Raw genomic sequence first — 14,853 nt, 5'->3', positions numbered from 1 at the left:
ATTTGCTAAGCTGCCGCTTTCGGCAGCTTCACAGACGGGCCGCGGCGGGCTTCCTGAAAGAGCGGCACCGCTGCCCCTTCGCACGGAGGTACGCGCGCACCTCCCCAAAGGTTTGGGGAGGTGCGCGCGCACCTCCGGTCGTTCGGAGAGGTGCGCGCGCACCTCTCGGAATGGGCAGGGGCGCCGCTCTTTGCGGAAGCTGCCACGGCCCGTCTGCAAAGCTGCCGAAAGCGGCAGCTTTGCAGACGGGCCGTCGCCATCGGGCAACCGGGAACCGGTTCCATCTCATTTTTTTAAAAATGGCAGCCGCGTGCGTCCGCGCATGTGCAAAAAAACTTTTTGCGCATGCGCGTGCATGGACACACGCACGCGGCTCCCTCTTTTTTTAATTTGTGATGGAACCGGTTCCCAGTGGCTCTTTTTCTTTTTTAGGTTGCCGACCCCTGGCCTACTGGGTCTGCATGGCCAGCTCTACATCGTTCGCATCAAGGGTGCCTATGAGGGCATGGGCAGGAGTGGGACAGATCTGAGGGTCTCTGGCAGAAGGAGGGTCACTAGGCCAGGGCCAAGGCAGTGGGGGCCGTTCCCTCACTGTTTCCAGGATGGCTTCGCGGGCCACATGAAACCACTTTGCGGGCCGGATCCGGCGCCCGGGCCTTGTGTTTGACATGTCTGTTTTAGATACACAGACAGACTGACTGACTAACTAACTAGGCAGGCAGGCAGGCAGGCAGGCAGACATAGATGATGATGGATGGATGGATGGATGGATGGATGATAAAAATATAATAAAACTTCCATCGCAGTGCCTGTTTGCAATTGTGAAACCAAATGGGAGAAGGGATACTATTGAACTATTAGGATGTACATTTGTTGAGTTGTACATTGATTTGGGACATTATGTCTTTAGCATTACAGTAACCATTTTGTCCAAAGTAAATGATTGGTATTAAATAAGTTAAAGAAGAGGTTTGCTCATATTGAGGTAAATAAGGATTAAATTATAGGAAAAAAAAATAAAAATAGAAGGAAGAATAGTTTAAGTAGAAATATAGTTGTGGTTAGATCAGGGGTGTCAAACTCAATTTCACTGAGGGCCACATTAGCATTGTGGTTGCCCACAAGGGGCCGGGTGGGTATGGCCAGGGTGGGCGTGGCCTACTGGGTGGGCGTGGCTAGAGTGCATATGGCCTACTGGGTGGGCGTGGCCATCTCTACATCGTTGGCATCAAGGGTGCCTATGGGGGCCTGGGCAGGAGTGGGACAGATCTGAGGGTCTCTGGCAGAAGGAGGGTCTCTGGGCCAGGGCCAAGCCAGTGGGGGCCGTTCCCTCACTGTTTCCAGGATGGCTTCGCGGGCCACATGAAACCACTTCGCGGGCCGGATCCGGCCCCCGGGCCTTGTGTTTGACATGTCTGCTGTATACTAAAAAATTTTCTAGAGATTTATTTAAATAAAATTGAGGTAAAACATACTTGGTCTGATTTAAAACCTCTCCACCCTCCTAGAGAGTGGTTTCTACACAGCATTTAAGCAAAAGGTAATAATAGTAAAGTTGGAAGGGACCTTGTAGGTCATCTAGTCCAACCCCAGCTCAGGCAGGAAATCCTATATCATTTCGGAAAAAATGGCTGTCTAATCTCTTCTTAAGAGATTAGACAGCATGCTATCTATCCCCTGCCATTTTTTCCTAGTAGATTGTCAAATGTATTAAAGACCAAATAACCACTTGCCTGAGAAACAGTATTTTTTATTTATTTTTCAAATGTACATAACTCATCTCACATACATTGGTTCTAACACTTACTCCCCTGAAAACTCAAATACTTAATAAACAGCACCTCTTGACTGACATTCCTAGTAAATTAAAATAACATTCTATTGGTCTAATGGTGGACCAAATATGTAATTTAGTTATTGATTGCAAGTAGATTGCTTTTTGCAGTTACTCTAAAATATGGATGAGCAATTTGAAGGCCATATGCTACAAGCATTTGATAAAGTAGATCACAACCTTCTACTTGATAAGATAGAAAAATGCGGGTTAGACAGAATAACCACCAGATGGATTCGTAGCTGCCTGACCGGCCGTACTCAGCATGTACTCCTCAATGGAACCGCATCGACATGGAGGGAAGTATGTAGTGGGGTGCCCCAAGGCTCTGTTCTGGGCCCAGTGCTCTTCAACATCTTCATCAACAATTTGGATGAAGGGATAAATGGGGAACTCATCAAATTTGCAGAGGACACCAAGCTGGCAGGAACAGCCAGCACTCCAGAACATAGGCTTAAAATACAGGAGGATCTGGACAGACTTGAACACTGGGCGCTATCTAACAAAATGAAATTCAATGGTGAAAAAAGTAAGGTTCTACATTTAGGCAAGAAAAACCAAATGTACAGGTATAGTATAGGGGGTACCTTGCTCAATAGTAGTAACTGTGAGAAGGATCTCGGAGTCCTAATGGACAATCACTTAAATATGAGCCAGCAGTGTGCTGCAGCTGCCAAAAAAGCCAACACAGTGCTAGGCTGCATTAACAGAGGAATAGAATCAAGATCACATGAAGTATTAATACCACTTTACAATACCTTGGTAAGGCCACACTTGGAATACTGCATCCAGTTTTGTTCACCACGATGTAAAAAAGATGTTGAGACTCTAGAAAGAGTACAGAGAAGAGCAACAAAGATGATTAGGGGACTGGAGACTAAAACATATAAGGAACAGCTGCTGGAATTGGGTATGTCTAGTTTAATGAAGAGAAGGACGAGGGGGGACATGATAACTGTTCCAATATCTCGGGGGCTGCCACAAAGAGGAGGGACTCAAGCTATTCTCCAAAGCACCCAAAGGCAGGACAAGAAGCAATGGATGGAAACTAATCAAGGAGACAATCAACCTAAAAATAAGGACAAACTACCTGACAGTTAGAACAATTAATCAGTGGAACAACCTGCCTCCAGAAACTGTGAATGCTCCAACACTGGAAATTTTTAAGAAGAGACTGGACAGCCATTTGTCCGAAATGGTATAGGGCAGGGGTCGGCAACCTGAATGGGTCAAAGAGCCACTTGGAACTGCTTCTTTCAGAAAAGCAAAAAAAAATGGGAGACATAAAAAGCGCACACAGGTGCTCCAGACCCGTTGTGGGAACAGCTGTGCTTGCCGTCTTTGGCAGCAGGAGCAGCGGTGTGTCTGGGCAGCACCGCTGAGGTGATGATTAAGGAAGGCGAGGGCTTGCCGTCTTTGGCGGCTGTGGTGGCAGGAACATACGTCCGAGCAGCACCACCTTGTACTTGGAGGGGCGGGAGCTGCCAGTGCATCACCCATGCCCACTTGCTGGTTACTGCCTGTCAGGCACAGCGAGGGCACTAGGCCGTCCCAACAGCATCCGCCACTGCCTTCCTGTTGCTGCTCCTGCCACCACAGCTGCCAAAGATGGCAAGCTCTCACTTTCCTTAATCATCCCCTCTCCTTCCAATTTTTCAAACAAACAGCTCCCCGCCACACCCTAAAAACAAGCTCCACGCCTAGGTTCTGGCGCTTCAATGTTTCCAAACAACTCCCACACACACTTCGCCCTACGCCGGCTACTTTCCATGCTAGGAAGGCGAAGCCCGCCAGCTCCAGGGCTGGCCCTTTGCAGGGAAAGCTGTGCACAGTTTAACTGTCAGGCCAGACATCCCTCCCCACCCCTTCAGGTGGGTGTAAGCTGGGGGAAGCTGATTCAACCTGGGACTTGACAGGAGACCGGACTCGTCACTCTGCCTTCTGGGCTGGGAGGGCAAGGACTCTGAGGAGAGGCTTCAGCCTGTGAAGCTCAGCCAAGGAAAGGCGTGGATGCAAGAAGAGCCCTTCATCCCGGACCGTGCACCGCACTTGCCCAGCCGACATCAGCTTACCTATCTCTCGTGCCTCGGCTCCCGGCTCTGCCAGTCCCACACAAACTCCTGGGCTGAGTGGGAACTGCATGGCACAGCCAGCAACTTTCCCTGCCCCCGCTTCCATCCCTCCTGGCTTGCCTAGCCCAGCGTCCGCTGCAGGAGAAGCCAGTGGCAGGCGTGGCCTCCCTTGGTAGCAGCGGGTGGGCGCTTCTCACCTCCCTGTCCAGTTTACTTCATGAGGAGGTGGCAGGTGGGACTGGTAGTGCCGTGCTTGCATGCTATTATGTCCGACTGCCAAGGGATCGTGGAATATGGAAACCCCCCAGCAGGGTGCCATCTTTGGCAGCTGTGGCAGCAGGAGTAGCAGTATGACCGGGCAAAGTAAACAAAATTCTGGTGGCATCCCAGAGCTGGCCCGGCCTCGGCTGTTGGGCCACAGTCCGCTCATTGGGTAGCCTGGCTCCCACAGGGGAGGTCTGCTAGGGAGGCAGCAGTCTGGCATTGTTTACCTCCCTCCTGTGTGTGTGTCGGACCTGCAAGGAATGGTTGGTAGAGGCGGCGGCAGTCCGGTGTTTGGTCTCTCTGTGTGTTGAGTCCCGTACACTTCAACCAATCAGTTCAAACTTCACAAGTTTTTTTTTTTTCTCATGAGAAGTTTGAATTGATTTAACTTTTTTAGTCCCCATTTTTTTTTTGGACTGCACGTCAGAGGACTGGGAGCCTCAGGAGATGGCTGAAAGAGCTGCATACGGCTCCGGAGCCATGGGTTGCCGACCCATGGTATAGGGTTTCCTGCCTGAGCAGGGGGTTGGACTAGATGACCTCCAAAAGCACTGTCCAGCTTTTAATTTACAATATTTGAAGCATCCTGATGTAATATTAGAGAAAGGACTAATTTTGGTTGCATATTTTTTTTTGTAAAAAAAAGTGATGTAAGGTGTATATGAGATAAAATGTCAATTTCCAACCTTAAGATCAATGATGATATCATCATATTGTCAAGTCTCCCTTGGTCCTTTTCCCTAGTTGGGAAAATTGAATTGCAGCCTCTGTCCTATAAATAATTCTCTAGTTCTAAAATGTGATAAGGCATCTGGCTTTACTTATACCAGGGGTGTCAAACCAAAACCGCGCCCACCCCATTGGCGGCAATGGGAAAAAAGTCACAATACGTCACGACACATCATGTGATGTCACAAGTTTGACACCCGTGACTTATACAGTACATTCAAATATGATTCTCTGCTTTTGGTTCCCCGAGCATTGCCTATTATTGAGTTCTTCTGAGTAGCCTTGTGGTTCCAGCACAGCTATCCCACTTAACCATTTCTTGGGGGCACATTCTCATGATGTTGTTCAATCTCCTCTTGAAAACCTCCAGCAATGGGGCACCCACAACTTCAGGAAGCTAGGTGTTGCATTGATTAATTGTTCTTACTGTCAGGAAATTCCACCTTATTTCCAGGTTGCACTTCCCTCTGACAAGCTTCCACCAATTGCACCAATGTAAAAGTGGTGTTTTCCGTGATATGCCAACATTCCACATGGACATGGAATCATAAAGTAGCTTAAGATAAACATAGTTGACATTAGCAATCTGATTGGCTCCAAATGATCTGCCAGGCCAACTGTGGGGCCCTCCTCTTCTGTTTTGTTGCTGGGCTGTGCAGTGCTACTTTGGGGGTATGGGAGTTTTCATAACAAATATTTTTGTAATGAAGGGTCCTCTCTGAGCTTGCTTGTTTTCTTGCAGATGTTTCATTACCCTAAGTAACATCATCAGTGTTAATAAAAAATAAAGAATATTTTTGTATTTTGTGTTTGTTGGGAAATCCACCCCAAGGTCTAGGACAGACAAAAAGAACTTTTTAAATAAACCTAACAAAAAACTAAATGCAACCCCTCAACTAAATGCTGAGTTATCCATTCCTCAAGGTCTTAACTGAATTGGAGCAGTGGTGACTAAAATGTGCTGTATCATGGCTATTCTCATGGATAGGGCAATCACTTTTGGAGACTTAGTTTATAAATAAGTGCAAAAATCAAAAAAGTTCATTACACTCATTTATTCATTTGCAATGTTGCAAATGAATAAATAAAAAAGAAGAGGGAGTCAAGCTATTCTCCAAAGCGCCTGGAGGCAGGACAAGAAGCAACGGATGGAAACTAATCAAGGAGAGAAGCAACCTAGAACTAAGGAGAAACTTCCTGACAGTTAGAACAACTAACCAGTGGAACAACCTGCCTCCAGAAGTGATGAATGCTCCAACACTGGAAGTTTTTAAGAAGAGACTGGACAGCCATTTGTCTGAAATGGTATAGGATTTCCTGCCTGAGCAGGGGGTTGGACTAGATGACCTCCAAGGTCCCTTCCAACACTATTGTTGTTGTTGTTGTTGGAACAAATGAGTTCCTAGATGTGTTTTTAAAGTATTTTTTATTTCTAATACACCATGTGATTTCAGCTTATCACATCATTTATACAGTCATCATTCGATTAATTATTGAACAATGTTTTTTTTTCCTAGCAAGGCACAAAGTTATCAAGTATAGTCAAGGAAAATTAGCAAAACATATAACCCAAACCCCAGCATTTGCATATATCACAGAGATGTATATGGCAATCCCCTTCCTGTTATTTAGCTACAGAGAAAGCACATATTATTTTCATTTTTTTTCCTAGTATCTCCAAATATAATGGAATTCAGAAGCAGAGAGTATCCCACTGGGTCAACAGTCTGTACGTAACTGAGGTTTAATATGAAAAACAATCCTGAATGAAATTGGTAACTCAAAACCATCCCCGATAATTTTTCACAGATGTATGTAATTTCAAAACCTCTGCTGGTTCTAAAAGCTCAATAATACAAAGATGCTCTTATCTATTTCTTGCAACTGTCAATGTAGTTAAAATATTAACTTCATACCTACTGCATGAATCCTGGCTTTCTAGGAATCTTTGTTGTGTTTTTACTATGTCATTAGTGTTGGGTTTTGAATGGAGGGAAAGTTGTTATTTCAGGGAACCAGCTCCCAAATAGTTATTCTGCTTTACAGCGCCCAGCAATATTGACATTATTTGAGACATGCCAGAGGCAGACATAATTGACAAACTTACAGTATATATCAGCATAAGCTACATTCTGATATGAATAAACAAAACAAGCATTGGCCTCTCATTCACAGAGGATTTCTATTATTTCTTTTTAATTTCATTTTGTAGATGGGCTATCATATTGACCCAGCGGTTACTTATGGATATGGGTCTGCCTGAAGCAAGTATATATTTTCCCAAACAATGTCCCATTCATTTAATATGAATATGTGTATAGATCAGCTTCCTTTAATATGCGAGTCAGCCTGGAATAAACTCATCAGTTTGATACATACAGCTAATCTGAAGTGATCTGTCTTGATTTGCTGAGGAAATTAAATTGGCTGTTCACATATTTAAATGTTAACCCATGAATAATGTTTTACAAACAACAATGGAGTTGTACGTGATATAATTCACAAATAAGAAGCTGTTTTTCTTTGAACAAAATAGGTGAAGCCATTCGAATATATTTGTCTGGCATCGTCTGTTACGCTATTAGCTCTCCAGAGCCCAAGACAGATGTTTCCCATTACATTATCCTTCCTCACCCCTGCTTTTTTCCTACAAAGCTGAATATAACTCTTTGCTGTGGCAAATTATTGGGAATCATACCTACTGCTTTTTCAATCCAATTTCTCGCATTTCATTTTTTTTAACATGAGCCATATTGTTTTAATCAACCTACGAGTACATTCAAGAGTAATAATTAGACTAAAAATATGTCTGTCTTAAAAAAAATCCGGTTTTCATAATTAACCTACCAAGAGTAACTTGCTATGAAAAGGCACAGTACTAGAAATAAATAGTTCTACCGCTCAACAATCCATGAAATGGGTTGTCATTTCCAGTCTGCATGTTAAGTCCAGAAGTCCTTTCAAAGCATCAACTAATTTGACTACACATGAAGAATAGCGTGGGTCTACATATACCAAGTCCCGCAAAGAAATGAGAAGGCAATTTCACTTAATCTCTTTTTTGGTTTTGTAATGAGCAGAAACCACCAGGTAACTGTCTGGAGTCAGGTCCTTGATGGTTGGAGACTTGTTCTGGATGGGGGAAGTTTTGCCATCCACCCGAGATATTTGCAGCATTCGGCAGGGGTCATGCTTCAGCAAGTATCCTGCAAACGTCTCCCATCCTCCTCCTACACGAACCATTACATGTTTGTTGTGCAGCATCTAAATTAGCAAAAGGAATGAAGAAAAAAAGAAGGAAACATAAAAGAGCCGAAAAGCAGCATTCACATTTATCAACTGTTGAGCAGTGAAAGGGCCTGATATCGTACATAATCCTGTTAAACTTATTGTTAGTATCCAATTCTGGGCTAATATATGGCAGGAAATAATAATAATAATAATAATAATAATAATAATAATAATAATAATAATAATAATAATAATAATAATAATAATAAATATAATAACAACAACAACAAAACAACAACAAACAATGATAGTAATAATAATAATAATAGTAATAGTAATAATAATAATAAGGTAAAGGTAAAGGTTCCCCCCGCACATGCGTGCTAGTCGTTTCCAACTCTAGGGGCTGGTGCTCATCTCCATTTCAAAGCCGAAGAGCCAGCGCTTGTCCAAGGACATCTCCATGGTCATGTGGCCAGAATGACTAGACGCCAAAGGCACACAGAACGCTGTTACCTTCCCACCGTAGTGGTCCCTATTTTTCTACTTGCATTTTTACGTGCTTTCGAACTGCTAGGTTGGCAGAAGCTGGGACGAGTAACAGGCGCTCACTCTGTTATGCAGCACTCGGGATTCGACCCGCCAAACTGCCTACCATCTGATCGACAAGCTCAGCGTCCTAACCCACTGAGCCACCGTGTCCCTTTTTATAATAATATTAGTAGTAGTAATAATAATAGTAATAAAGCTGGAAGGGACCTTGGAGATCATCTGGTCCAAAATATAGTTTTTTTTCCTTCAGATATTGCCTCGCCAAACCTAGATTCATGTGCTCTTTCTTGTTATTAGGTTCTAGGCCCTAATAAATAATCTATGGAAATAACTAACTTAAGAACCTCCTTCTAAGCTATGTCAAAAAGAGATGGGGTGGGGGGACAGTGCCTGGTTTGATTCTCATAGTAGTTTGTTCCATAATATTCTTCAAAATGGAAAGAAAGGAATGGATTGTTGATGTCAAAGGTATCTGTGGAAGTACCTGTAAAAAAATAGCCTACTGATGAGCCAAGGGTGTAAGGGGGAGGTCATGTCCTCTAAATAGCTTGGAAAACCATATCAACTTTATTGGGAACCCTCTGCATTTGACTTAGAAAGCAATCAGTAAACAGAGAATCAGTTGCAATAGAATAATGATGATTGTTTAAGCAATCTGAGTTAGATGCAGTTTCCGGAGTATCTTCAGGGACCGTTTCATGAACAGAATATTGGAATAGCTTAGCCCAGGGGTGTCAAACTCGCAATGTAACGTGACGTGTCGTGACGTATTGTGACTTTTTCCCCATTGCCAGAGCTGGGGTGGGTGCTGTTTCGGCATGACGCATCCAGCCCATGGGCTTGCAGTTTGACACCCCTGGCTTAGCCTATAGGAATCACTGAAGCCAAATCTTTCTTTTTAAATATGCATACACCTATTTGACCAGCCCAAAAGATACACTCAGAAGGACATTTAGATGATCAAGCCACTAATGTGGTAACAGCATCTTAACTCTGTTATTGTTGTTAATATTCAGATCTTAATTTTACAACTTGCTAAGATGCTGCATTGCAGCTTCAAGTGTTAATGATAGCTAAAACAGAGAGCCATATTCAATAGCCTATCCTGTTTATTTCCTCTATAAGTTGAATATCTATTCTGAACAGTCTCCAGCACAGACAGATAAGAACAATTGGTATCTAAGCACAATGGATATCCTTTTTGACAATCTTGGGCTTGGGCACCATTAAAGTAGAATATTTTTTAAAAAATTGGTAGGTTCTCAGACTACAGTATTATGAGAATCACTGAATAAAAATAAATAAAAAAATATTCAAAACTCCTTATAACATAAGGACTAAACAGGGTAGTTTCCACAACAGAAAATATAAGTGATCTTGCTTTTTAGGAGCAGGAAAGTAAGCTAACCGAACCCTTGTTTTATATTAATTTGACACCTGAAAGCTAAATAGCTACCTCAGAATAGAAACCTGCTCCATAATAAAACAGCACTGACAATATAAATGGTTTAAAATGGACTATCACACTTATAGTTCCACAGTAGAAAGGGCTGCATTCTACTTCTGAGTAAATACTGCAAAAGTAGTAGAAAACCTGTCCACGTTAGGGCTCCCTATTCCTGATGGCTTGAAGATAAAAATGACATAGCGGTTTTCATGAATTATGACAACAGTTTGTTATATGCAATTAATTATCACTGTCTATCAATCACCCAAATCTGTGTTGATCCCAGAAGAAACAAATTAAGCCAATATCAGAAAATAAAATGTGACAAGCCAAACTATATTACAGAAAAAAGTAAATTTAAATATTTTATATATTAAATAGAAATGAAAAAAATAAGTGTGACACTAATAAAATTGAATAGGCTGCATCTTTAATAAATATTCTGGATAAAACACTGAATAAACCTCAGGAGGAAGAAAAGTCAGACTGAAGACATGGTCTTCAAACATCTCTGGACACAGAGAGGATGAAGATTTTACAAAAGTGCTCCATACAAGTTGTTCCTCTTGAACAGACTTCAAGACAGCAATCTCTTGCAGGTTTTGAACCATGGAAGACAAGGGAATAGCCATCTTATTCATCTTGCAAAGGAATAGCTCATCTTGTGGTTAGCACCTTTAAAGGAATACTAAGTTTGCACACTTCCTTTACTAATTACAGTAGGAAATTGCTTATTAACTCCTTTTCAGCTATTAGGGATCTTTGAATCAACGTCTAAAAACACTAAAAATCCTTAATGGAAAAAAAACTTTAATTACAAAAATGAATTAAACAGCAAAAGGATAATTAAGATTTTGATTCTGAAAAGTTCAAATGGGTAAATTATAAAGAATTAATTGAAAAGAACCCTTCCTCTGAGAAACTCGGTTGCTTTTAAACATACATAGGAGATGACAATTTCAACAATTGGACACTAGAGGGAACTAAAGTTTTTAATTAAAGGAGAAGAATACATGAACCTGCTTAAGAACTACAGAATTATGAAAGGTATTATAACATTTTGGAAATGTTATATTGTAACAATTGGAAATACTGCAGAATGTTTTTGAAAAAATGGAATCAGAAGTTAATACCAACAATCTCAATAATGATTGTGGATGGATTGTGTCCAAACAACATTTCAGAAAAAATGGCAGAAAAGGAACAAATTTTATCTGACAAGACAGAAATGGCATCAAACGTGGATCTACAAATAACAGGCTACAAGAGTGACATGTAAAAAAATGCCTAATTGGACATACAAAATAAATTGGTTGATGCTTTAAAAAACAAAATAGAATTACAATGAATAAACCAACAGTCCTAGACCTAGATAATTCTTTTATATTGGATTCACAAAAGACATTTGTGAAAGCTTGGATGAATCTTGGGAGAATGAATAAAAAAGAAAAAAAATGAGCTTTATGACATTACATAAATGGACTAAAGATATGATAATTAAAGTCAAAGGAAAGAATATAAAGTTGGTTTATTTGATACAGTAGTTAAATTGTTATTTCTGGTAATTCTTAATAGATTTTTGTTGATATCAGGACTGAAAAGACAATATTTATGATTTGCTTATAGATAAGAGGTGGGATGAGATAGAATGATGAGATCATTGCTTATAAATTAAGAGCTGGTAAAAAGTTACTAAAATGTTTAAACTTGTTATAATGAATCTTGGAAGTCACTTCTATATATATATATATATATATATATATATATTCTTCATATATTCTTAATTTTCCTCTTTTTTTTCCTTTGCACTTTTTCTTTTACTATTTCTACTCTTTTCTTTCTTTTAGTTTGTATTAGTTTTTACAATTGAAATTATAATCTTTAATATTATTTTAAAAAACTTTGTAAATATTTTAGGAAAGGTGAAGGAATGGAAGCATGTATGAACCCAAATTTATTTAATTTTCTAATTACAATCAATGAGTTTATTTCTTCAAGAACTTTGTGTATATCAATTTATTGTTGACATTATTCAATTAAATAAAACAATGGGGGATTACAAACTTGAAGCAGCTAATTCAGTTAAAAACCATCTAGTTAAAGAGAACTACACAATTACAATGCAACTAAAGAGTTTTATAAGACACGTGCAATTCAGATATGCCTAACATTTCATTTATTGGTTGGTATAATCCTCCAATCCTTAACTAGAGAAATAAAATAGTAATATGAGATGAATTAATTATAACAACAGCAACATAATATAAATTTCAAGCACAACAGTCTTGACCTTAAGGAAAATTCTCAAGCTGAAACAACTGCCATTATTCTCATGCCAAATTAGGAAAATATGAAAGATTCATAGGCTCTGGAGGAGATTAATCAATGGAAACATTTAGAGGTCATCCTTCAACCTAGGGGGAAAAATATCTGGAATTTTAAAATGTGATACTTTGAAAGCATATTCCCTCAGTCACGATAGTCATTGTAATTATAGAAGCATATCTTGGTAATGTTGACATTCTTGCATCCATTTGTGAAATGTCAAAACCTTATATTTAAATTTGTAAGGAAGCTTTATATAAGGCAAGCTGAAATGATTTTAGTTATGAGTGCTCCTTTCTTAATAGGTTTTTGGTTAAAAAATATAATGCTCTTGTTGCATTAGGAAATCCCCTGATCTTTTTTATTCACATGCAAACCCAAGGTCAGAAAGCTGACTTGCATGTCATCAGAAGAAACATGTTAATGTAATATCATGGCTCCAAACAAAGAACCTTAAAATACAGCATCATTAACAACAATCTAGAAGAGAGAAGGAGAAAAAAGGAGCCATTCTTTGATTATTTCCTATATAAGGCCACCAATTGGACCTGTTCGTCACTTGCTAAATACTAGGGGAATGTTTCTGAATTTCTGTTCTATGTTTTGTATTCTGAATTTCTCCAGCAAGCAAAAGACCTGGACTGTTTCCAATCAAATATTAGTACGTAGATATCTTTCCAGACAAAGTCAACAATTGGAAAGAAAAAAAGGTTAGCATTTTAACATAATTTGGGACAGTTCTTCTGAAAGTGGAGTTCCCCCCATGCCCCTTAACCCAAATACATTGTTACTAATCACTGCTGAGGAATCTGCCACTTAATCTATTATACAACCAATGAATTCAATCAGAAAATCTTTACACCAGCACTTTGTGACACTGTCCATGGTTCTGAAATTGCTAATCTACAAATCTTCAGCTCATTACCTCTTCCTCAACCCTCTTCCCTAAATGGTTGCCTTTTGGGGACAGTACAATTCCAAAAATCATCATGGGTTTACTCTTTAAATCATTTGCAGGATCAATGAAAAAAAACATTTTTTCTTTTATTTTCCTTCCATGATAACTTTCATAAATGTTATAACTTGACTCCTCTATAAAGTTCTTATTTGGACTTTATCACAATTTATCACAATATCACAATTCTTTACAGAGGTTCCTAAAAGTTCCATTAATTAAATCAAGTTTATATGAAACAGCATCATAATTATCTTTGCCCTGTATCCATACTATTTATGCCAAGAATTTTAGATATTTCTACACACCAAAATAGTCCCATAAATCTTTTGCCACAAGGGTTACCCAAGATTTTCAAACTAAGTCTACACACTACAAAATAGATTATTATACTATATCCCAGGTTGGCACATCTCTCTCTCTCTCTCTCTCTCTCTCTCTCTCTGTATGTATATATATGTATGTATGTATGTATTTATATATATATATATATACATATATATATATATATATATATATATATATATATATATATATATATATATATATATATATATATATATATATATATATATATATATATATATATATTAGAAAGCACTTTGATCTTTCTACATATTTCCGTGGTTCTTTATGCAGCAATTCTGTAAATTACTCTCGAACATTAAGATAACAAGGCAACAAATAGACAAGGAAAACAATGACAACCTCTTTCAGGAAATCCAAGTTGTTTATGATAGGGTTAGAGATAGGAGTATTAGGGACGTGGTGGCTCAGTGGGTTAGGATGCTGAGCTTGTCGATCAGAAGATCGTCAGTTTGGCGGGTCGAATCCTGAGTGCCGTGTAGCAGCATGAGCGCCTGCTACTCGTCCCAGCTTCTGCCAACCTAGCAGTTTGAAAGCACGTAAAAATGCAAGTAGAAAAATAGGGACCACTACGGTGGGAAGGTAACAGCGTTCCGTGCGCCTTTGGCGTCTAGTCATGCCGGCCACATGATCACGGAGATGTTCTCGGACAAGCGCTGGCTCTTTGGCTTTGAAACGGAGATGAGCACCGGCCCCTAGAGTCAGAAACGACTAGCACACATGTGCGGGGGAACCTTTACCTTTATCTAGATAGGAGTATATCCAAATTTACCTTACATCCCTCCAGGCAAGAACTCCAATCATCCTACTCCCACCGCCTAAGGAAGGAACAAGGGTTTCAATGCCTTTCTGAAGACTATTAAGGTCAGGGTCAAATGTTTTTGTTTTTTTTCCAGAACTGTTAGAGGAAGATCATTCCAGAGAACAGGCACTGCAGTGGAAAAGGTTCACTTTCTGGATACTGTCAGATGACATTGCTTCATGGAAGGAACCTAAAACATGCACATCCTTTAAAAGCCCATCAAGGACAAGTAGTGCCACAAGTAGATTGAGAGCAATGGGAATGGAATACTTAAGA

The 14,853-nt window shown here is 40.0% G+C and overlaps 1 protein-coding gene across 1 annotated transcript in view; it reads right to left on the bottom strand.

The window, feature by feature from the left end:
• Positions 1-7,944: 7,944 nt before the first annotated feature.
• The window catches only part of GAS2 (growth arrest specific 2), a gene marked incomplete at both ends in the record, with an annotated part of 107,328 nt that continues 100,419 nt past the window's right edge, over positions 7,945-14,853 (bottom strand). Inside the window, one exon of the mRNA XM_083348591.1 lies at positions 7,945-8,163. Coding sequence (XP_083204717.1) covers positions 7,945-8,163 — 219 coding nt within the window. The remainder of the gene's footprint in view (positions 8,164-14,853) is intronic.

The sequence above is a fragment of the Vipera ursinii genome (genome assembly GCF_947247035.1).
Source record: "Vipera ursinii genome assembly, chromosome: 1".
NCBI lineage: Eukaryota > Metazoa > Chordata > Lepidosauria > Squamata > Viperidae > Vipera > Vipera ursinii.
Note: the sequence above shows the minus strand (reverse complement) of the source record. Positions and strands in the feature narration are given on the sequence as shown.